Source organism: Pleurodeles waltl, chromosome 3_1, assembly GCF_031143425.1.
Source record: "Pleurodeles waltl isolate 20211129_DDA chromosome 3_1, aPleWal1.hap1.20221129, whole genome shotgun sequence".
In the NCBI taxonomy this organism is placed as follows: domain Eukaryota; kingdom Metazoa; phylum Chordata; class Amphibia; order Caudata; family Salamandridae; genus Pleurodeles; species Pleurodeles waltl.
This window is the reverse complement of record NC_090440.1, coordinates 254,679,528-254,703,428: the sequence shown is the minus strand read 5'-3', so window position 1 is coordinate 254,703,428 and position 23,901 is coordinate 254,679,528. Positions and strand designations below refer to the sequence as shown.

Here is a 23,901-nt window from a genome sequence, read left to right as displayed (position 1 = left end):
CCTGGCCCTGTGGTGTGCTATTGTCTGTAGGAATCATTTGCTTCAATGCTCCTATTTGACTGTTATATTTAGTTCTATTTCAGCTATATTTTTGTTTTGGGGTACTGGGTTTGTAGGGTTGTTGGGTGAGAAGTCAATTAAGTAATCATTAATTAACAATTACTTATTAATTGTTAATTAGTTATGGAATTGACACTTAATTAATATTTGTTAATTAGTTATGTAATTTATTATCAATTGTGTTATACTAATTTATTTTAGTTGTATTTTAGGAGTGGGTTGCTAGCTTTGTAAGGGTTTATGATGGCTAGTAAATTAAGTAATAATTAAATAACTGTTCTTTTTTAATTGATAAATTATTAAATTGTTTATGAATTTTGTAAATTTGTTGTTTTTAGTTTGTTTAATATATATGTATATTATGTTAAGTATTACTGTTTATATTAGGAGTCTCAAATTTTGTCCAAGTTAATAAGGTTGTTAAAATATGTAATGTTCCCTAGGCTCTCATTATCCTAATGAGACTACTGGATTTGGGCAGCAGAATCACTTGCACTGTGGGAGACTGAGTTTAAACCCACTACAGGTGACACCTGTCGGACTAATCAGGGTTTTGATCCGGCTAACTAGCAGTGCCTCATCTCCACCCAAGAGCAGGGATGATTGGGCAACCGAGCGCATGACACAATTGACTCCTCAGGTAAATCGTGGTCACTCAGATCTCTTCCGTTTCTCTCATTAGTCTCACAAATGAAAGGACAATCAGAGGCAGAATATAGTTCAATAAGGTTTTATTGAAGTAACTGCATCTTAGATAATAAAGCATGTATTTCAATAACTAGGAAGATTAAGCATGACAGGATAAAAATTGTGACAAGTAGAGTGAAACATAAAAATAACGCTGTCATATTGTCACTACGATCGTTAAGAATAGCTCCTACCCAGGCTATCTTATAGCACAGCATGTTAAGCTCTAATTCTGCCCTTAAGGTTCCCCTGAGAAGACATCATCCCTTATACCTGAGCAACCTGTCTATGATATGATCCTTGTGAGAAATTGGTGTCTCTAATTGGCAGAGATATGCACCCTGTCTAAGTAGTGACCACAATCCTAGTCAGGGAAAGTCAGTAACACTTCCTAAATTAACCTGTGCTCACCCTCTAGTAGCTTGGCACAGAGCAGTCAAGCTTAACTTAAAAAGCAATGTGTAAAGTATTTGTGCAAAACTTGAATTAAGGTAACACAGTGAAAAGGAATATTTATCTGATTGATTTAAATAAGATCAAATAGACAAAAATCCAATAAATATTCAAAAAGCATGTAATCAGCAACCGTGGAAGCTGCTGTGTGCTTCTATTCGTGTATTTATGGTACGTTTCTTGGGTGTGCAGTGGTCCCCATCAGGGCTCGACAGTTAGATTTCTGACACGTTAGATCGGGATGAAAACAATGCTCCACAAGTCCCTACAATGGTTCGCAGATGGGAGACCTTGCTCAGTTCATCACGATCGTGAATTCACAACTCCCACTGTCCGCAAAAGCTCAGTGTGATTACTGAAATCACAATACCTTCCCGTCATCTGGGCCTGCATCACCAGAGACCTCCTCAAGTGGACATGAGATGTGTTGTCACTCTGGTTGTTCCGAAAACGCAGGGTTGTCGGGAGTGGCTACAGAAATCCAAGTACCTTCCCACAGTTTGGGCCGGCATCACCAGAGGCCTTCACAAGCGATCGGGACCTGCGGCATCACTCTCATTGCTCTAGGGACACAGGAGCATGGAGCGGCACTGAAAGATGGCTTCCTCCAATGCCACATTCTTCATCAGTGGCTCCAATTGGCTCACTTGGGAGCCGTAGGCACAGGTCGGGAGCAACCCAGTTTTGAGGTGTGTGCCCTGGGCTCTCCTGCTGCTTGTGGCACATACCAATCAGGAAAGTTATGAATGCTGATCCTTCAAGGCATCCACAGTTGTGGGGATGCCGGTGAAATTTTGATGGTCCAGTGACTTCCACATCATGGGGCAAGCTAACAAGCCCATGAAGTTCTTGGGTTAAAAGGGTCGTACAGGGGCACTCTTTATCCTCCCTCACTGCAAGCAGGCAGGAGACCAACACAGCAGAGCACATTGCAAAGTGGCAGTCCCTCCTGGCAGCATAACAATCAGCAAGCCAACACAGCAAAGCAAGTATCAAAGTGGCAGTCCCTCCTGGCAGCACAGTTCCTCTTCATTGCAGAGTCTCCTCAGAACCCCATAGTGAACTAGCTTCTGGGGACTTGGGTGCAGTACTTTGCTTGGCTTTGAAGATCACAAGGTCCCTGACTTTCCTTCTCTGCCTCCAGACACCCTACGGGGGATATGTAGCCCTTTGTGTGAGGACAGGCATAGCCCTCCCTCCTCATCTAACCCACAAAAACCCATCAGCTGAGTAAGGGGCCATCAGAATACAAATGTAACACCAAAGCTCCCTTTGTGTGGCACTGTCTAGAGGGAATGCACAAAGCCCAGCTGTCATCTACTCCAGACATGCATTCAGAGACAAGCCTCTGCTTGTATGTAGGCTGGTAGTACCCAAATTACATATTTTGCTCAGGCTCTCCATATAGAAAACATCAAGCTTGTTGTTTCCTCTTTGGCTTTACAAGGCCATCAATATATTGTTTTTACATAAATTAATTACTAGTAGGATTGACAGGCAGATAGCCAGAGAGGGATGGGAGCTGCAAAGACCTAGAATGGTGGGATATAAAAGGCAAAGTACCACTAACAGTAGATAACCCAAAACCACTTTTTGCTTTTTTGCTCAGTGAACCCTCCATATGGCTATTAGCCTTGATTTTACTAGGTACCATGCCCTTAATTACCTCATAATCACTTCGCATATCATATTAGTGCGCTCCCACCACAGGTATCCAGACTAAATCCATATTATCAATGGTGATTTCAGTCAATTTATTATTGCAATTGAGATTCGCATATGGCTGTACCTCTAATCTATTGACTGTTTCTGCAGGTTGTGAAACCCCAATGCCTACAGATAATCTCTGATCTCCTCTTCAGAGGTGTCTCTCATTTTCTCTTCATGAGGTGGATACATTCTGAAGCAATCTCAGCTTCAGCTCAGCTGGGAGATTCAAATGCAGGGTTATGTATAGTTATTAAAATGATAAAACAAAATCACACATTCTCAATTGGTGTTGTTTCTCAACCCATCAGCTTGACAGTTCTTTATGCAGGGCCTTATTCCAACTCCAGAATAAATCACAGCTATGTCTGAAAGATTTACTGAAACCTAATAAATGTAAAGATAATATAGTGTTTGAGTTTAAAGTCACTACAAGAAGTGAATGTGATACTAATGGTACCGCCATATCATGTTTAGAATATCACCTGATATATAGTGCCCTATAGAAAATATCCCAAAATATCTCTTCATTGGCCTTAAAAGAAAGAAAATCAGCAGACTATAGGACAATATTTTTAAACTTTGTTTAGGGCACAATATTTTTGTTAGACGAGATATCCGTACCTGATATCCTGACACACTATAGAGTATCACTTTATATTTTGATAAAACATTGAAATAAAAAACATGTTTTCATTTTTTGCATGAAATACAAATTAAGTGCATAAAACAAATGCTGCAAAATGTTGACCAGAAACACTGAATTCCTACAGAACTAATTTGCATATGAACAGTTAAGCTGATGTGATAGTATTATATGTCCATGACCTATGCCCATTCAAAAAAATTCACTTTAAGATATATCTAGTCAAGAAATAATGCTTGCATTAAAACATGGCTTGACCTTTTAGAATGAATAGAGTCCTCTTGGTCTCGTCAGTATATGACTTGTTAATGGCTTCCAGGATAATGGTGTCCAACTTCGTCACAGCTTTAGGCGAGATATAAAAATCCACTAGAATGAACTGAAGATACATTTTGGGTTATTACACATACAGACAAATTCATGATGTTGTCCAACTGAACACCAACTATCTATGTTTAACGCACATGATCAAGCATTATGAAAAATATAAATTATTGGTTGGCCTACAATATATTTTTAGGCCCATGAATTATGCTCCCTTAAATTCTGTCAATCTCAAGGCTTCCACGCAAGTCAACCACATTTCTCTCAACATAGTTAACAAATTTCCTTTCAGTCTCTTTGAACATACTTCGTATCATCTGACCCAAAGTATACTTTTTTTTCTTGCAACCCACCCTTAGCCTTGCATTGTCTAAGACCATTTGCAGATGAATGACATAAACGTTCACTTTTCAAATTACCCCACAGTATTACCCGAACGGCTGAATGTCCACAAATTTACCCAAAAAAGTGGGCTGATAGAGTCTCAATACAAAGGCATCCATCAGGAAATTCAATATCATCAGGGATCATGAGAGAGTGTAATGAGAGAGATCAGTGAATACACAGAACAGAGACCCACAATGTATTGATAATGACTTCAATGTAGCAGATCTACAAGACTGCGAAAATGTCAGTGTTATGTCAGATAATATTTGATTTTAGCTTCTAAATTGTCTACCACATACATCTTAGGTGTAGACAAATCATCACTACCTACGAGATGGAGCTGGAAGAGACAGAACCTTTTCTTTCCTCTCTACGATGAGAAACAGAAGAGGAAACGAAGACTGGTGAGTCCGAAGATGTCCAATAAATCACAGAAATCCTATCTTACATATTCTTGTGGAAACTGTATGAAGAGGAGAGGATTTGGGGTGAATTCAGAGTCCTGAGGCCACTGGAACTGAATGTTCACACACAACAAACTTTGATTGTACTGCGTCCCTCAAGTGAGCATCTGTGTTTAGGACAAGATGAGTCAACCATAGGCCCTTGTTCATAATGTCCGTATATCACCCCAAGTGGAAGTCTCCTTTTTTAAACTTCAGGGCTGGCATCCCAACAAGTTTAGGTGCAAGCAGGTAAATGGCACAAAATGCTTACGCTACATCCTGCTCATGCTACCACCTGCACACAGGAAAACATGTCTCCCAGACAGATCAGCCATTGACAAACTGTGCTGCTCTATCTATTCTATTGACTGTGTTCTCCCAGTTCTGGATCTAGCCTAGGTCTTTTAAGAAATAACGCATATCCAAATTACTTTGTTAACCATAGCATCCATCACCATCTGCAATTGCTCTACCACCATAGGAGCCACAGGTTCTGGCCAAGACTTCAACCTTGTATCAATTTGTTTTGTTGGAGCTTGAGTAGGAAGCTAAGCAAAGCCACTGTAAGCTCCCTGTGAGTGTCCCTTGGTGAGTCTGAGTACTCCATAGGGTAGTTTGTGTCATATTTCTTCCAGGGCGTTTTTGTGTCTCTGCCCTCAAGAGCAAGCAGCCATGAAAACATATCTGTAAAATATGGGAGGATTTTGAGCCTACTCCCCTTATCCCCTGCGCTAGTATTTTGGCAAGAATTAACAGGCCTACTAATGCCAGGACCTCCCTGAACTGGAACACTACAATCCAGGACCGTTTTCCCTCCTGTTATGGGCTCATCAGCTGGGTATAGCTTGGTTCCAGTGACACAGTGTGCTTGTGACCCATATCTCGGCATACCGCCCCACTTAGGGCGACACACTAAATTATACAAAAAAGTGATGTATGGAATGTTTGACTTAATTTCAGTCAATTGTAATAATACATGCCACATCTCAATCCACTGTTGTTTTCACTCCATGCCACCTCAGGCTGCTGTTCCATGTAGCATTTAACACAGATCTATTCATAGGCTGAGACACTGAGGAGAGATCAGGGGATGACAGCCTTTCAGACTTCTTGAATGCACGTTAAAAGGCACGAGGTACATGAAGCAATCTTCTCTGCCGTTTCATCTTTACAATTGAGAGAGTGTTTGTCTAGATCTGAGCATTTCAATTCTTATGGATTGAAATTAGCAACATTAGCTTTTGGTATCAACTTGAAACATAAATGAGAGCAGGCTTGAAGCAACGTGAGATGATATGAGTGAGAATCAACATGAAACAACACGACTGAACAGCATTACACAATAACATGACATAGAGCACAAGTTACAGGCAATATGAGACAACATCAAACAGCATTACTGATCCTCACTTGCATTGACGCCATGTTTGTTTCACACATCCTTCAGCAAGGTATAGATAGATAAGGGATAACTGGCTCGTTTACTTACATTGTATAGGCAGATGATGCACAGTATTCCCGTCACAATCATCCTCAAGGGGAATTTGAAGGTGGGGTCCCATCTGTAAATCCTTTTAATGAAGCATGATTTCCCGCTGTTTCCACTACAAATGTAAGTTCGTGTAAGGGCGTGTATGGCCATACTATGAGTCATAGGTTGAAGACAAAACAATAAGCATAGGAAAACAGCACATTGGAGTTAGTTGCAGTACACATCTGATATCCACTTGATTGGTTCCTGAGATCCATAGGGTGGGTATGACTCAGGAATGACTCAGGAACAGGAAAGTCTAAGGTGTTTACCGAAGCCTTTCAACAAAACGATTACCCTTTGTTTATGCCCTTAAGTTGACATTCATTTGGGTGCCCAACACCATTTGTCAACTTTCTTTCCAGGTTTGCAGTTACATGAATGTTTGATACCAGCGCTAATCACCTTTCATTCCCAGCACATCACATAGACTTCCATTTATTCACACTATGCTCTTTAACACATTATAGGTTTACTTTGGACAACCCATGCTTTGACAAATTAGTCAGTTGTATATTCATTGTGCACGTTTACCTCGCACATGAACAGTGTCTGAGCGTGTGCACCCTCGGTATTCGCAAGCAGGAAATGTAGCCACAGACCTGTTCGTGTTTTTTAGGCGGTTTTAGAATTAGAAATTTCGGAGAACCCATGATGGTCGTATTTCCTTTTAATTTTGGAACTTGAAGTTTAGTACCATTTGGAGAAACAATTACACAATTGCATTGCTATTGCAAGAAATCGATCACTAGGACAAGAAGCGACAAACCACATCACATATCAGGGGCCTGAAAAATAATGGTCCATGGAGTACACTAAAATAAGCAGTGCGCACTAAGGGCCTGATTCAAGAAAAGTGGCGCTCCAACCAGTGCAGCGCCACTTTTCTTGCGCCCCTTAGCGCCCCCCTAATGTCATGATGTGTGCGCTGTATCTAAGAAAAGGCACACCATGGCAGTAGTTAGGGAACTAGCATCAACATTTCTGACACTAGTTCGGAGCTTTGCAGGATTAGCATCAACATTTTTTACCCTAATCCTGCAAAGCCCATTGAGGCCCGTTGTAACCAATGATGTACCTCCTTTTAATGCCTGCTCTGAACAGGCATTAAAAGTGCAGAAAAAATGACACAAAGAAATCTTTTAGATTTCTTTGCTCCATTTTTTTGCCCTCCCCTAATGGGGGAATGCCCCCTTTGCATACATTATGCCTGGCACAGGCATAATGTACCTCAAAGGGTTACAAAGTGGCGCAATGCATGCATTGTGCTACTTTGTAAATTTGGTGTGGCAATTTTGGCCTCGTTGGGCCATATTAGCATTAAAAAAATGATGTTAAGGTGGCACAAGGAGGCACTTGGAGCTCTTAAATCTGCCCCTAAACCTTTTGTGCTAATTAGATATCATCATTTATTAACCCCACTGGTGCCTGGAGCGAGCTGGTCTTGTTCAGGCACACGGTCCCGTGTGCCCTGGACGAGACCAGCTCGTCCTGCACCCCGCCCACAGGGGGAGTGCTAGCGCTTCCCTGTGGGCCTCCCTCACACACCTCCCACTAGGGGATGGAAGGGGAATTGCTTCCCTTTCCACCCCGACACCCCCCTCAGCAATCTGAAGACATCAACACGCTCACAGCACGCCGACGTCATCAGAAGCTGCCCAGGACACGCTGGAAGCCATATGCTTCCAGCTCGTCTGCAGGAGAGGACTTCTTCAGGCAAGTCTCTCTCCTTTTGGGGGTTTTGGTGGGAAAACAGACACAGGGGGAAAGAAAAGAGTTTTTCCTTTTCCCCTGTGCCTGTTTTCAGTGGATTCCTGCTCCACGATCGCGGACGGGGCCCACGATCGTGGAGCAGGAATCCCCACTAGGCACCAGGGATTTCCTTTTAGTTTTATTTAGGGGAGCGACCCCTTGGGCAAGGGTCGCTTCCCTGAGGAGAAATTTTAAATCCTGTTTCGGCCCCTCGGGGGCAGATCGGCCGTTTTTTCGCCCGCTCTGTTCCCAAGGGGTGTCGAAACCCACTAGACCACCAGGGATTTATTTTATTGAAGTATTTGGGCAGCGACCCCTTAGGCAAGGGTTGCTGCCCGGGGGCAATATTTTTGTATATATTTCGCCCCCCCTCGGACTAGATCAGCAATGTTTTTGGCCGATCTCGCCCCCGGGGGGGTCGAAATCCACTAGGCCCCAGGGATTGTGTGGTGTGTCTTTTCAGTGTTTGGGGGCACCCCTTGGGCAAGGGCCGCCCCCCCCCAAAGGGGGAGAAATTATTATTGCCCATTTCTGACCCCCTTGGGGGTAGATGGGTCTATTTGGGAAGAAACCACCAATACGCAAGGGATTTATTTTTTGTTCCCCTTTTTTTGTTTTGTGCTGGGGTGTCCCCTTTTGCCCCCTTTGGCAAGGGTCGCCCCCTAAAGGGGGCACAGAGCTGTTGGCCATTTCTGCCATTTTTTAAACGCCCATCTGCCCCCAAGGGGGGCAGAATCCACTTAGGCACCAGGGATCCTGTGTGTGTGTTTTGTGTGGGGGGGATGGCCCCTTTGGCAAGGGTCACTCCCCAAAGGGAGGCACATTACTGATGGACATATCTGCTCCCCTTGGGACAGATCGGGCTATTTTTTTTAGGCCTATCTACCCCCAAGGGGGGCAGAAAACACTGAGATATCAGAGATATTTGTTTTATGGTTCCTTTGTTTTTTTGTGTGCTGGGGGTGCCCCTTTTGACAAGGGTCGCCCCCTGAAGGGGGCACAGAGCTGTTGGAAATTTCTGCCCCCCTTGGGGGCAGATTGGCCTATTTTTTTAGGCCCATTTGACCCCAAGGGGGGCAGAATCCACTTAGGCACCAAGGATCTCGTGTGTGTGTTTTGTGTGGGGGGTCCCCTTTGGCAAGCGCCGCTCCACAAAGGGAGGCACATTACTGATGGCCATATCTGCTCCCATTGAGAGCAGATCTGGCTATTTTTTTTAGGTCTAAGAAGCCACCAAGACGTGAGGGTTTTATTTTTTTTGTTCCCCTTAGTTTTTTTGTGCTGCAGGTGCCCCCTTTTGCCCCCTTTGGCACGGATCACCCCCCCCCCAAACAGGGTACAGAGCTGTTGCCCATTTCTGCCCCCCTTGGGGGCAGATCGGCCTATTTTTTTAGGCCCATCTGCCCCCAAGGGGGGCAGAAGCCACTTAGGCACCAGGGGCAATTTCTAAGTTCTTGGTGTCGGGGCATTTGCTAACAGGCAAAGTTTTTTTATTTCTGATTATAACAGTTTTTTTCTTCTTTTTGTTGTAGTTCAAAGCTTTTGCTTCCTTTTCTGTGGATCCTTGCAGTTTTGGCAGTAGTTGTCCTGCGGTTTGCATAGTTGCATGTTTTAGGTAAGTAAAAGCAATTTACTCCAAAGGAGTATCGTTGACATGCATGAATGACATGTTCGTAGGTGGTGTACTAAATGCAGGATTGTGTGTGAAATTGTCCTTAGATTTGAGCACAATTATATTTGTGTTGTCATATGTCTAATTTTCATTTTTCTTTTGTCTTTTAGTGGGATATCATTGGTGATTGCTGTGTCTGTGCAGAGTAGTTGCTGGTGAGTAGCTTTTTCAGGCAAGTGAGTGGTATAGTTTTTTAGTACATAACTCTTTGTGATAAAGCTACTCTTTGTTTATTACTTATTTTAGTGCTGGTTGTTGTTGGCAATCCATTTGTTGTTAGAAAGGATCATGGCTAGCCGCAGACAGACCGCTCAGCAGGTTGTTGGCATGCTTTTTGAGTCGTCTTCTGACCATGATTATGAGACTGACTCTGCATCTGAGGCAGAGGAGGAAGTGAAAGATTCTGGGAGTGAGTTTTCTGTCCAAGAGGATTCTTCTGATGAGGAAGCCACTCTCAGTGCAGATGAAGGACCTGTTTTAGAGGAGGACATTGATGTGCCAAGAGTGCAGCAGCCTGGGGCTGAAGGGTTTCCTAGTAGAAGACCTGAAACCTGGATTGCCCCAAACTTGGAGCTGCCACAGTTACCTGCATTTACTGGTCTCCTAGGGTGTAGAGTCAATAGGGAAACATTTTGCCTGTCAATTTCTTTTATTTGTTTATAGACAATGTATTTTTGGATGAGATTGTGAAGCAGACTAATTTGTATGCGGAGCAATATTTGAGAGACAATGCTGCCAGACTTAGGCCTCAGTCTAGAGCTACTCAGTGGGTTCCCACATATCTGGAAGAGATGAAAAAGTTTTTAGGTTTTACTATTTTGATGGGGTTGATAAGGAAGCTGTCACTGGCTTCTTATTGGTCTACTAGTCCCTTGATGGCAACGGCTATATTTCCTGCAACTATGAGACGTAATAGTTATTTGCTTCTTCTTCGTATGCTGCATTTTGTAGACAATGCTTTAGCCTTGCCACAAAATCACCCTGATTGTGACCGTCTTTTTAAGATTAGGCCTGTCCTTAATCATTTTGTAGATCGGTTTTCAGAGGTCTATGTTCCAGGCAAAGAGATAAGTGTGGACGAGTCTTTGGTCCTTTCCAAGGGGCGTTTAGTTTTTAAGCAGTACATTCCTAGTAAGAGGGCACAGTATGGAATTAAATTGTATATGCTGTCAGAAAGTAGTACAGGATACATGTATAATTTCCGGGTCTACACTGGTAGGGATTCCAGTATTGACACTCCTGGTTGTCCACCCACTTTTGGAGTTAGCGAGACAATTGTGTGGGAACTTGGTAGACGACTGTTTAGCAAAGATCACCATTTGCTGGTAGATAATTTCTACACTGGAGTGCAGTTGTTCAAGAAGTTATTTAGAGTGCACACTGTTGCTTGTGGCACAATCCGTTCTAACCGGAAAGGCAATCCAAGGGAGCTTGTCTGTAAAAAAACTTGAGAGGGGGCAGTGCAGTGCCTTGCAGAATAATAAGCTGCTGGCTCTGAAATTTTCAGACAGGAGGGATGTGTACATGCTATCTACCATCCATGATGAGAGTACTTCCCCTGTGACTGTTTGGGGTCAGGTTGCCGAAGTGCTCAAACCTGCGTGCATTTTGGACTATAATAGGCACATGGGTGGTGTTGATACAGTAGATCAGAGGTTGGAACCTTACACTGCTCTTCGTAAGTCTTACGTGTGGTATAAAAAGTTGGCCCTACATTTATTTCATTTGGCAACTTTTAATGCTTTTATTGTGTTCAAGGATTCTTCACCTGAGTCAAGGATGAAATTTGTTAAATTTAAGGAGTCAGTGATAGAGAGCCTTATTGTGGTGGAACAGGCAAGAGATCCTAGAGTAGCAGTGGTGGAGGATGTGGCTAGATTGAAAGATCGCCACTTTCCAGATCACATTCCTCCCACTCCCAAAAAAGACTTGCCCACTAAGAAATGTAGAGTATGTGCCCGAAGAGGTATCCGGATGGAGAGCCGGATGTACTGCCCCAATTGTCCTTCAAAGCCTGGGCTGTGTGTGGCCGGCTGTTTCAGGAAATACCACACGAAGACAAATTTTAGGGAAATGCTGTGAGCGTAAACTGCCTATTTTATATTTTCATATGTTCAGTTTTACGGTTGGCATTACTGTCATGTATTTTGTTAGAGCTTTTGTGTTTGTAGTTTTGTACTTATTTTATAATTAGTTAGTGTTTTCTTTGTGTTTTATAAACAAAGAAAAAGTGATGGCGGTGTGCGTGGGGTGGCTCTTGGCCCGTGGTGTGTGTGGGGTGGTGCTTGGCTGACAGTGTGCATGGTATGGTGATTGGCTGGTGGTGTGTGTGGGATGGCACTTGGCTGGTGGTTTGCGTGGGGTGGTGCTTGTCTGGTGGTGTGGCGCTTGACTGGCGGTGTGCGTGGGGCGGTGCTTGTCTGGTGGTGTTCTTGAGGTGGCACTCGGCTGACGGTGTGCGTGAGGTGGCGCTTGGCTGGTGGTGCCAGCCAAACATCAGTCCACACACTCCCATCAGCTAGTGTGATTGCTGTATCAGGAATGTGGGCGTATGTAAGTGATGGGCCCTTGAGTGGCGCTGTCTGTCGATACGAGTGTGGTAATGTGCTGGGCCCGTGGCTGGCGGCGTGAATGGTCTTGTGCATGTCATGTATTAAAGGTGTGTGAATGGACTGTAAAACAGTTGGTGCCTTGACGCGGCTTTACAGCTCATGAGCTGTGAGTCATTGGTTCAGTTTTTTGGCCTTTCAGTTATTAACAGTTGTTGGACTTTTTTGCTTATGCAGGGTCATCCTCAATCTTTTTGCCACCTGCCTCCTATTTTTCTGACCTGTTGCTGTTGGCTTTTAAACTCAGAGCACTTTACTACTGCTAACCAGTGCTAAAGTGCATATGCTCTCTCTGTAAATTGCATTGTTGATTGGTTTATCCATGATTGGAATATTTGGTTTAATAGTACGACCCTAGTAGAGTGCACTAGAGATGCCCAGGGCCTGTAAATCAAATGCTGCAACCCACATAAGTAGCTCTGTAATAATTTCTCAGACCTGCCACTGCAGTGTCTGTGTGTGCAGTCTTTAACTGTAAATTCGACTTGGCAAGTGTACCCACTTGCCAGGCCTAAACCTTCCCTTTTCTTACATGTCAGACACCACTAAGGTAGGCCCTAGGTAGCCCCAAGGGCAGGGTGGAGTGTATGGTTAAGGTAGGACATATAGTAATGTGTTGTATATGTCCTGACAGTGAAATATTGCTAAATTTGTTTTTCACTGTTGCAAGGCCTGTCCCTCTCATAGGTTAACATGGGGGCTACCTTTAAATCTCATTAAAGTGTTGATTCCCTTTGGGAGCGGATGGACATTTAGAGTTTGGGGTCTCTGAGCTCACAATTTAGAAATACATCTTTTAGTAAAGTTGATTTTAAGATTGTGTGTTTGAAAATGCCACTTTTAGAAAGTGAGCATTTTCTTGCTAATACCATTTCTGTGACTCTGCCTGGTTGTGGATTCCCTGTCTGGGTCAGTTTGACAGTTGGGCTGGTTGCACCTCACACTAGACAGCGACACAAAGGAAGCTGGGGTGTAGTCTGCATTTCCTGATGAGCCATCTGTGCTAGGAGGGAGAGGAGGAGTGTTCACTCACACCTGAAAGGGCTGTGCCTGCCCTCACACAATGCAGTCTCCAACACCCTGGTGAGTGTCTGGGGCCTGGCCTGGGCATGGCAGGATTTCACATTCAAAAGAGACTTTACTTTGAAGTAGGCCTACTTCAAAGGAGAAATTGGTTATAAGAAGGGCACCCAAAACCACAGACTTTAGAAACCCTTCTGGAAACAAGAGGAACCTCTGCCTGGAGAAGAGCTAAAGAGCTGAGGAAGAAGAGCTGCCCTGCATGTGACTGTGCTTTGTGGAGCTATCTTGCAGTTGCTGCTTCTGCCAGAGTAAGAGGGCAAAGACTGGACTTTGTGTGCCTTCCATCTTGAGAAGAAGTCTGCAAGGGTTTGATTTAGAGCTTGCCTCCTGTTGTTTGAAGTTTCAGGGACAGCAAAGACTTTGCTCTGCCAGCACCTGGAGTCTCTGGAGAGACTCCTACTCTGCCCTGTTGTGCCCATCCAGTTCCTGGGAACCTGAAAGGAGAAGCTGGCAGCCTAAAGACAAGGAAATCCACGCGCAGAGTGCCGTGTGGGGAAAAGATCGACGGGACTCCGATCTGCAGCTGAAGAAACGATGCGCCGCCAGCTCCGCAGCTGAGAATCGACACTCTCAGGAAACATGACCGAAGAATCAATGCACGTAGCAGGAGATACGATGCACAGCATCGCTGATGGAGGCTGGGGGATCACAACCCGAGCTGCAGGGTTTTCGGATCATCGTGCGGCTGGATTTCCGACTCAAGTACTGCTGGGCGTGGAAAAACAATGCAAGGCCTGCCCGGACCCATGAGTGCTGACCGGATCGACGCATGGCTCTCCTGCAGAGCGAAGAAACGACGCGCCCCAACCCGGCGAAAGGAGAAACGACTCAAGATCCCGCTTGTGAGGAGAATCAACGCTTTGCAAGTCCTTTTTGATGCACACTCGCCCATGCGGGGGTTATTTTTGAAGCACTCACTGTACTTTTTCTCTCTAACAATGTTAGAGTATGTTCAAAACTACATAAATACCCTTTTCGCATTTTTATTAATAACTTGACTTGTGTATTGTGGAGTTTTGTTGTTTTGGTCTTGTTTTGTTTAGATAAATATTTCCTATTTTTCTTAACCTGTGTTGTGTCATTTTGTAGTGTTTTCATTAAGTTACTGTGGGCCTGATTCTAACTTTGGAGGACGGTGTTAAACCGTCCCAAAAGTGGCGGATATACCACCTACCGTATTACGAGTCCATTATATCCTATGGAACTCGTAATACGGTAGGTGGTATATCCGCCACTTTTGGGACGGTTTAACACCGTCCTCCAAAGTTAGAATCAGGCCCTGTGTGTGTTGGTACAAATACTTTACACCTAGCATTCTGAAGTTAAGCCTACTGCTCTGCCAAGCTACCAAGGTGGTAAGCAGGGGTTAGCTGAGGGTGATTCTCTTTTACCCTGACTAGAGTGAGGGTCCTTGCTTGAACAGGGGGTAACCTGACTGTCAACCATCGACCCCATTTCTAACAACAGTGCATTTCACTTTTATGAAATCTCTTGTTAATAAAATTTGATCTACTCAACCATCACTCACCCTTGTACCAAATCCAACCAGTATGTGTGGTAAAAATGACAAAACCTGCTCTGCTGTAATCAGACGTCGCAGTACACTTGTGACATTCTAGGTGTCTCAGGTGGGACCCCAATGAGAAAGCATGCCACCAACTTCGTTGGTGGGTGAGGGTTCTTTTTCACATAACCTAAGTGCGTTTCTTTTCACAATGTTAGTTTCTTATCCAGACTCCTCTGCAAACCTCAACATTTGCTTAACAAAGCATATTTTCGTGACTTTTCTTTGTAGGATCACTGCTCCAGCACAAAATTCCTACTCCCCAGCGTTCCCCTCAGCCTCCCAAGTAAAATGACACCTCAATTGTGTGGGTCCCCAAAGCAGAGTCATTCTAAAGTTGTATAAAAGAAATATATGTGCTTATCAATTCGCTATGCTATCCCCTCAATCTCTAAAGTTTTTTGGCATTTTTCTGGTGCAGGCACCTGGCCCACCCACACAAATGAGGTATCATTTTTATCCGGAGATGTGGGGGAACGCTGGGTACAAATTTGTGGCTCCTCTCAGATTCCAGAACTTTCTGTCACCTAAATGTGAGGAAAAGGTGTTTTTTAGCCACATTTTGAGGTTTGCAAACAATTCTGGGTAACAGAACCTGGTGAGAGCCCCACAAGTCACCCCATCTTGGATTCCCCTAGGTCTCAAGTTTTCAAAAATGCACAGGTTTGGTAGGTTTCCCTAGGTGCTGGCTGAGCTAGAGGCCAAAATCCACAGGTAGGCACTTTGCAAAAAACACCTCTGTTTTCTGTGGAACAATGTGATGTGTCCACGTTATGTTTTCGGGCATTTCCTGTCACAGGCACTAGGCCTACCCACACAAGTGAGGTATCATTTTTATCGGGAGACTTAGGGGAACGCTGGGTGGGAGGAAATTTGTGGCTCCTCTCAGATTCCAGATCTTTCTGTCACCGAAATGTGAGGAAAAGGTGTTTTTTTAGCCAAAGTTTGAGGTTTGCAAAGGATTCTGGATAACAGAACCTGGTGAGAGCCCCAGAAGTCACCCCATCTTGGATTCCCCTAGGTCTCTAGTTTTCACAAATGCACAGGTTTGGTAGGTTTCCCTAGGTGCCGGCTGAGCTAGAGGCCAAAATCCAAAGGTAGGCACTTTGCAAAAAACACCTCTGTTTTCTTTGGAAAAATGTGATGTGACCACGTTGTGTTTTGTGGCATTTCCTGTTGCGGACACTAGGCCTACCTACACAAGTGAGGTATCATTTTTATCAGTAAACTTGGGGGAACGCTGGGTGGAAGGAAATTTGTGGCTCCTCTCAAATTCCATAACTTTCTGTCACCGAAATGTGAGGAAAAAGTGTTTCGTTAGCCAAATTGTGAGGTTTGCAAAGGATTCTGGGTAACAGAACCTGGTGAGAGCCCCACAAGTCACCCTATCTTGGATTCCTCTAGGTTACTAGTTTTAAAAAATGCACAGGTTTGATAGGTTTCCCTAGGTGCTGACTGAGCTAGAGGCCAAAATCCACAGGTAGGCACTTTGAAAAAAACACCTCGGTTTTCTTTGGGAAAATGTGATGTGTCCACGTTGTGTTTTGGGGCATTTCCTGTTGCAGGTGCTAGGCCTACCCACACAAGTGAGGTATAATTTTTATCGGGAGACATGGGGGAACATAGATTAGCAAAACAAGTGTTATTGCCCCTTATCTTTCCCTACATTTTTTCCTTCAAAATATAAGAGGGTGTGTAAAAATGATGTCAATTTGAGAAATGTCCTGTAAGTCACATGCTAGTATGGGCACCCCGGAATTCAGAGATGTGCAAATGACCACTGCTCCTCAACACCTTATCTTGTGCCCATTTTGGAAATACAAAAGGTTTTCTTGATACCCAGATTTCACTCTTTATATTTCAGCAAATGAGTTGCTGTATACCCGGTATAGAATGAAAACCCACTGCAAGGTGCAGCTCATTTCCTGGCTCTGGGTACCTATGGTTCTTGATGAACCTACAAGCCCTATATATCCCGGCAACCAGAAGAGTGCAGCAGACGTAACGGTATATTGCTTTAAAGAATCTGACATCGCAGGAAAAAGTTACAAAGTAAAACGTAGAGAAAAATGGCTGTTTTTTTTAACTCAATTTCAATATTTTTTTATTTTATTTGTTACTTTCTGTAGGAAACCCTTGTCGGATCTACAGAAATGACCCCTTGCTGAATTCAAAATGTTGTCTACTTTTTATAAATGTTTAGGTTTCTGGGATCCAGCATTGGTTTCATACCCATATCCGTCACTGACTGGAAGGAGGCTGAAAGCACAAAAACTCGTTAAAATGGGGTATGTCCCAGTAAAATGCCAAAATTGTGTTGAAAAATTGGGTTTTCTGATTCAAGTCTGCCTGTTCGTGAAAGCTAGGAAGCTGATGATTTTAGCACCGCAAACCCGTTGTTGATGCCATTTTCAGGGGAAAAAACACAAGCCTTTTTCTGCAACCCTTTTTTCCCATTTTCTTTTTAAAACGAAATTTTCACTGTATTTTGTCCAATTTCTTAGCCTCCTTCAAGGAAACCCACAAAGGCTGGGTACTGCTAGAATCCCTAGGATGATGGAGAAAAAGGACACAAATTTGGCATGGGTAGCTTATTTGGACAAAAATTTATGAGGGCCTAAGCTCGCCCTGCCCCAAATAGCCAAAAAAAGGCCTGGCACCTGAGGGGGAAAAGGCCTGGCAGCGAAGGGGTTAAGGGCGATCTACCTTCCACCATTAGATAGCTTGGATTTAAATGGTCGAAATTATTTTGCACCCTTTCCTCTTAATTAATGTTCTCACTTTCATTGTGTATAGCGGGGTGGATAAAGCTACGTTTTCAGCTGTCTCCTAAACACAATCAATGAATCTTCTGCTCTTGCGGTTCCTGTTTTATCTCATTTTCCAACATAGACTTGCATTAACCAACCCCTATCCCTACAAGCTGTTCATGTCTCTGCTATGTCATAATCCCTTCCTCCCATGAGTCCTTCTTAACCCTGGGACTTTCCCCTATTTTATCATGGTCATGGTTGGCACTCAGGTTATAAAGATTGCTTAACACACATGACTACAATGATATGGCCGACTAATACCGTCAGGCCTTAGAAATATGAACAAAAGACTAAGGGCCATATTTATACTCTGTTTGCGCCGGATTTGCGTCGTTTTTTTTAACGCAAATTCGACGTAAAACAAACTCCATATTTATACTCTGGCGTTAGACGCGTCTAGCGCCAAAGTTCATGGAGTTTGCGTCATTTTTTTGCGTGGACACCTACTTTGCGTTAATGATATGCAAGGTAGGCGTTCCCTTCTAAAAAATGACTCCGAGGCATGTGCGCCGTATTTATACTCCGGGGCAAAAATGACGCCCGGGAGTGGGCGGGTCAAAAAAAATGACGTCCAGCCGCTTTTGAGTTGTTTTTTAGCGCCTGGTCAGGGCAGGCGTTAAGGGACCTGTGGGCTCGGAAGGAGCCCAGAGGTGCCCTCCCATGCCCCCAGGGACACCCCCTGCCACCCTTGCCCACCCCAGGAGGACGCCCAAGGATGGAGGGACCCATCCCAGGGAACTTAAGGTAAGTTCAGGTAAGTATATATATATTTTTTTTTTTTGGGGCATAGGGGGGCCTGATTTGTGCCCCCCTACATGCCACTATGCCCAATGACCAAGCCCAGGGGACATAAGTCCCCTGGGCATGGCCATTGGGCAAGGGGGCATGACTCCTGTCTTTGCTAAGACAGGAGTCATTTCAATGGGGGTTGGGAGTAAAAAAAAATGGCGCAAATCGGGTTGAGGCGAAAATTTTGCCTCAGCCTGACTTGCCCCATTTTTTGACGCCCAAGCTCCATATTCCCCTACGCCGGCGCTGCCTGGTGTAAGTCTTTTTTTTTTACGCACACCAGGCAGCTCCGCCGGCTAATGCCGGCTAACGTCATTGAATAAATACGGCGCCCGCATGGCGCTTCAGAATGGCGTTAGTCGGCGTTAGATTTTTGGACGCACAACTGCGTTGGCGCAGTTGTGCATCGAAAAGTATAAATATGGCCCTAAACGCTGAGGTGGGAGGGACAGAAGAGTTGTTTTCCTACGTCTCACAATGCAACGGTCATGCGCGAGCTAGTGTATTTTTAGGTCTCAAATGGCAAGCTGTTGTAGGTATTGTGAATTTGTGCAGGGGTTAGTTAGAACTGCTGACTCACGTAGTGGGTTCGTGGGTGCAGTCACTATATCTCCCACCAACTGCTGCTATAAACAAAGCATTCTCCCAAGCCTCTTCACAATTTGGCTTCTGTTGGCGGCACTGTATCGTGTCCCTGAACAACTGCGACTATTAACAAGGACCTCTCTCTCGAGACATTAAGCCCAGATTTAAGAGGGCCTAGTGCCTTCTTGCACCACATTAGCGTAATTTTTTATGATGCTAATGTGGCCCAATGAGGCCAAATTTCCCACACCATATTTACAAAGTGGTGCAATTCATGAATTGTGCTACTTTGTAACCCCTTGCGCCACATTATGCCTGAGTCAGGCATAATGTATGCACAGGAGGTTGTTACCCCATTTGGGCGAATCGCAAAAATGGTGCCGTGGAATCTCATAGATTCCACGCCTCCATTTTTAGTGGCTATTTTTAACTCCTACACAGAGCAGGCGTTAAAAGGGGGCACAACATTGTTTTCAAAGGGCCTCTATGTACTCTGCAAGATTTGCGCCAACATGTTAGTGCTAATTCTGCACAGTACATCAATTGTCCCTACCCTGCGCCATGGTGCGCTGTATATTAAATACAGCACACACATGGTGGCTATTGGGGGGCACTAAGGGGCGCAAGAAATGCAGTGCCACTTTTCTTAAATTCTGCCCTTGAAATTTTACTTCCGTAAGAGCATTATGGAGGTACACTCCTTTGGTTGCTTAATCACCACCGTCTTCGAGTAGATGATTATACTTGCAGATGTCTGCATATTGCGGAAAAGTGAGCTGTTAGGCAACAGCAGAAAAGGATAGGGTGGGTGTACAAACTGTAATTAACAATTCTTACTATCACCACATACATGCATCCCCTCCCTGCTGACCAACATACGGTATCAAACCCAACGAAAAGCTGCATACACAGAATTTTCAGAAGCACGGTTAACATAAATTAGTTAGCTATTCTCTGACAGTGCTCTTAGGCATCCTCATATGACCAACCCCACTTCCGGTCCGCATGCTTCCTTTGTTCGAGAGTTGACTAAACTTAAGGTGGACAGGCCAGTGGCCTTCAGGCGTGCCACAGACCACGACGTTTCACAGACTTGGAGTTCGTTCTTCTATTATCACCAATTCCTTTCCATTTTTGTCTCACTGTCACACTTGTAGCTACTCTATGACCTTTCACTTCAACAGTTGTTGGGCTCTTTTCTGAGCAGGGACCTGAGCGGACACGGTTTTATGCAGTCATGAAACATCATTGTGTACTCATATTGGAACACTTCAGGTGCATGTACGCATGCTTTACGTGCATAGATGTTCAAATTGAAATGTTTAGTGTCTGTCCTGTGTCAATGGCTGCTATAAGGAACCCACCCACCATGACCCACAGGTTTCAGAACCAAAGGACATCAGAGCACCTTCTCTATAAATGAAGAAGATGCTGGGTGGCGCCACCTGTTAGTTTTCTTAACTATCCACAATCTGATGCAATTTCGCTGAGATTTATAGTCAAGCGCCCCTCTCCACGTTCTTCAAAATGTTATGCTATTCTCTACCAACCGTTCCTATTCCATACTACAATGCCTCATGTGCAGTGGTCTGTAATGTTATCCAGTGTTACGTGAATAGCATATGAAGTGATGCACGTTTTGATATTCCTCTATGTGCACTAGGTTGTTTTATTCTACGCTGTGTTACTAAAGTTGTGCTCTGCCTCTTATATTCCGTATTGTGTACATCATAGCTGTGTACGCGTTCATGTTGCTCCTCAGTGCCCGATCATGCCAACATGCTTCTCCTCCCACCTTAAACTCGGGTACCTCTCATGTTTTCGCCTCTCTTTTCGTCTGTCTTCCATTTCCTCTTTCCCTCTGTTCTCTGCTCTTTTCCTTTCATCTGTGTTCGCACTTTCCCCATTACCGTTTCCTCTCCCATTCCCTCACAATTTCTTTGTGTTCCCTTTTCCCTGTCCCTCTCCTTTTTCTCTTTCTTTCCCTCTTCCCCTTTTCTCTATCCCAGTTCCCCCTCTTCCTTCATTGCCTTCTTTCACATCCAAACTTCTTTTATATCCCTTTGTGATCCTTCTTTTGGCACTCCCTCTTTCACTCATCTCTTCTGTTCCCCTCTATGCCCTTCTTCCTTCTTCCTTCTCCTAACTTCATTCTTGCTTAATGCCACTTTGTAAATATGACCCCTTCCCACGCAGCACTGTGCGCAGAAGGGGCGTGCACTGGGTGTTGCTGTGGACGTGCCACAGCAACACCCACTGCATTTTGATGCTGTCTCAGATTTATGAAACTTCGTAAACCTGAGGCAACGCCAAAATCTAACGCCACCCCAGGGGTGGCTTTAGCAAGACTCAACGAGGAGGAATACTTTAATTCCTCCTCATTTTTTGCTTTTTCTATGCATGCTGCATTCTGCAAGAGAAAAATAAAAATGCCAGAAATTATTGTTTATGTGCGGGAAGGTGTCCCTTCCTGCACATAAACAATCATTTGAAAATGAAGATTTTGCACGATGGTGCAAGGATGCCTGCTTTGGGGCTGGCAGCTAAACTTAGCGCCAGCACAGGTGGAAACTAAATACGGCGTATCCCTGCAGTTCTAAAGTGACGCTGCACCACATTTCTTTCAAACTGGCCCCTAGTTTACATAGAAAAAGTAGTTTTTGTTTTGATAGTAAATTTGTCACTGTTTGACCACCTTTCGCAAAATTTTCAATACCAGTTTGCCTCTCACTTCAGCTGCTGCCTTAAAAGTGTTTTGAGATGTTTGTCAAGGAAGGGCCAACAAAGGGGGGGTTCCAAAATGTGTTTTCCCCAAGCAATTTCCCATAGAGATTTTGGAAGAAACTTCATCTTGAACCGCTGAATGAGATTACACCAAATTTGGCAGAAAGCTGGCTGGTAGTCCAGAAAGATCCCTTTTTGAGATTTGGTGTAAATCCATTCAGTAGTTTTTGAGTCATTAAAGAAGAAGGAAATGTATGCATTTAGGGACGTGGGTCCCCATGGATCAAACAGATTTCATGCTGAGATCTGACTGGCTGCCAATACTTCAACCAGGAAGTGTTGGCAGTCAACCAGGAAGTGTTGGCAGCTATTTCGGGACTCAAATTCAGCTGAGCTCCCAAAAAAAGGTCCAACTAAAGAGAAGTGTGCAGGGTTGGAATACCTTGACCACGTTGGCCTTGTAGGGGGGAGCCCACAGGAGCCATGCTGGGGCCACGAAAAGCACGGAAGATTCACATAAGTCAGCAAAGTTAAGAAAAAAACAAGCATGGTCTCCCGTTCTTGTTTTTACTTCAGCCCTGGGTGGGCCATATTCCAGGGGCGAATCTTAATTAGTATATTTGGAGGGGGTTGTGAATGCAGCCCTCTCCACATTGCTGATTTTGGCCCCCGGGGACAGCCACCTACCTGGGGCAGGCCAATGTAAAGCAAGGGGGGACAGGTCCGCAGGGACCCCTCCCCAGGCCATTTATGGCCATGGGGACCACTACCTACCAGGGGCAAGGCCTATGTTTCCAAGGGGAGGGGTGGCCACACAGCGCCCCTCCTGCAACCATTAGAAGAAGAGAAAAGCAGGGTATTCAAATGGAGCATATGACAGTCACCCGAATATTAAAAAGCAACAGTCCAAGATATGTGCTTTGAGAGAGTGCTGTGCTATGAGAGAGTGCTTAGATGTCTGATACTGGTGGTCTGATACTGGTGCAGAGTTGACATGGGTCTATGTGTTAGGGCTTTTCCGATTCCACAGACATTTTGCTCTGCTCTATACACTGCCTTTGTCAGTCACTGCATTATGGCAGCCTGACCTGCCAAGCACCCCAGTTCTGCCTTGCCGATCCATGTACAGTTGTAAATGTTAAGCGGGGTTGGCCTCCAGCATGTGTGCAGAGCAACTGATTCCCTTTCTAAGTCACCTCCTGCTGATCTTGGTGCATATGTCTTCTCTGAGATTTGTATCTACTGCATTGTTTGTCGCTTACGGAAGGGTTACATCTCCAAGCAATGTGTTCTTTGTGGACCTCAAGCATCCTGCAAACAAAACTATATCTGAGCAGAGAATGACCTGCAGCTCTCAGGAGGGCAGCTGGGGCATCCCACCTTGTGTCAGTGGCATTATTCGCTCCTAATTAGAAAATGAGATTAGTGCCAGATGCCTTCCCCTGGGCTAGATTGGATTTAACCACTTTGCTGTCATTGAGGACTGCCCCCCAGTTTGGGTGCTTTGCAACACCTCCCAGAGTAGAACCAACAATGTACAAAAACAAACTGGTGTCACCATTAGTTTCTTCCTTTCAAGTTTTCCCATGCTGGTTGCCCACCCTTTTTCTCCATCATTGATCGCAGCTCTTAAGGCCCTTATTCACTATGGATGCAGCAGCTCAGGATCAACTGTGAAACTTCTACAGAGCACTTTAAAAAGTCCCAGGGAAAATTTCATGTGACGCTTTCCCGCCAATTGGCGCACATGGGCTGTACAGAGTGTCACTGTAAACTTCTGCCTTGGAGGAGAAACGGGAAGGTTTGTCTCTTTTCAGTGAACGCCAGAACACAGTAGGGTCCATTGATAGGTGACCCAGGGATCATTGACCAAACTTGCTCATGTACGCTTCAGTCCTTTCTACGAGCATTGCCCGACCATAGAGTGACTGGTCGCGCATCCTGTAGTCACTGGGTTTCTACAAAGGGATCTCCACTTCAGTGCATAATATTTTGAACACTTGTGTTTTAATAATAATAAACTCTTCCTCCTAGAGAAATGTTCCAGCGTAGGTCAGCCTAATCGTTCA

General features: G+C 44.5%; 1 protein-coding gene across 2 annotated transcripts in view; it reads right to left on the bottom strand.

Annotated features, from left to right (window-relative positions):
- Nucleotides 1-23,901, bottom strand: part of LOC138284003 (stimulated by retinoic acid gene 6 protein-like) — a 489,916-nt gene that overhangs the window by 148,754 nt on the left and 317,261 nt on the right. The window contains exons 9-10 of one of the 2 annotated variants that reach the window (XM_069222338.1): nucleotides 6,200-6,353; nucleotides 3,812-3,932 (exon numbers count right to left, since the gene is read on the bottom strand). In XM_069222338.1, the coding sequence (XP_069078439.1) occupies nucleotides 3,812-3,932; nucleotides 6,200-6,353 (275 nt within the window). The remainder of the gene's footprint in view (nucleotides 1-3,811; nucleotides 3,933-6,199; nucleotides 6,354-23,901) is intronic. The other variant, XM_069222339.1, reaches the window with a different exon arrangement.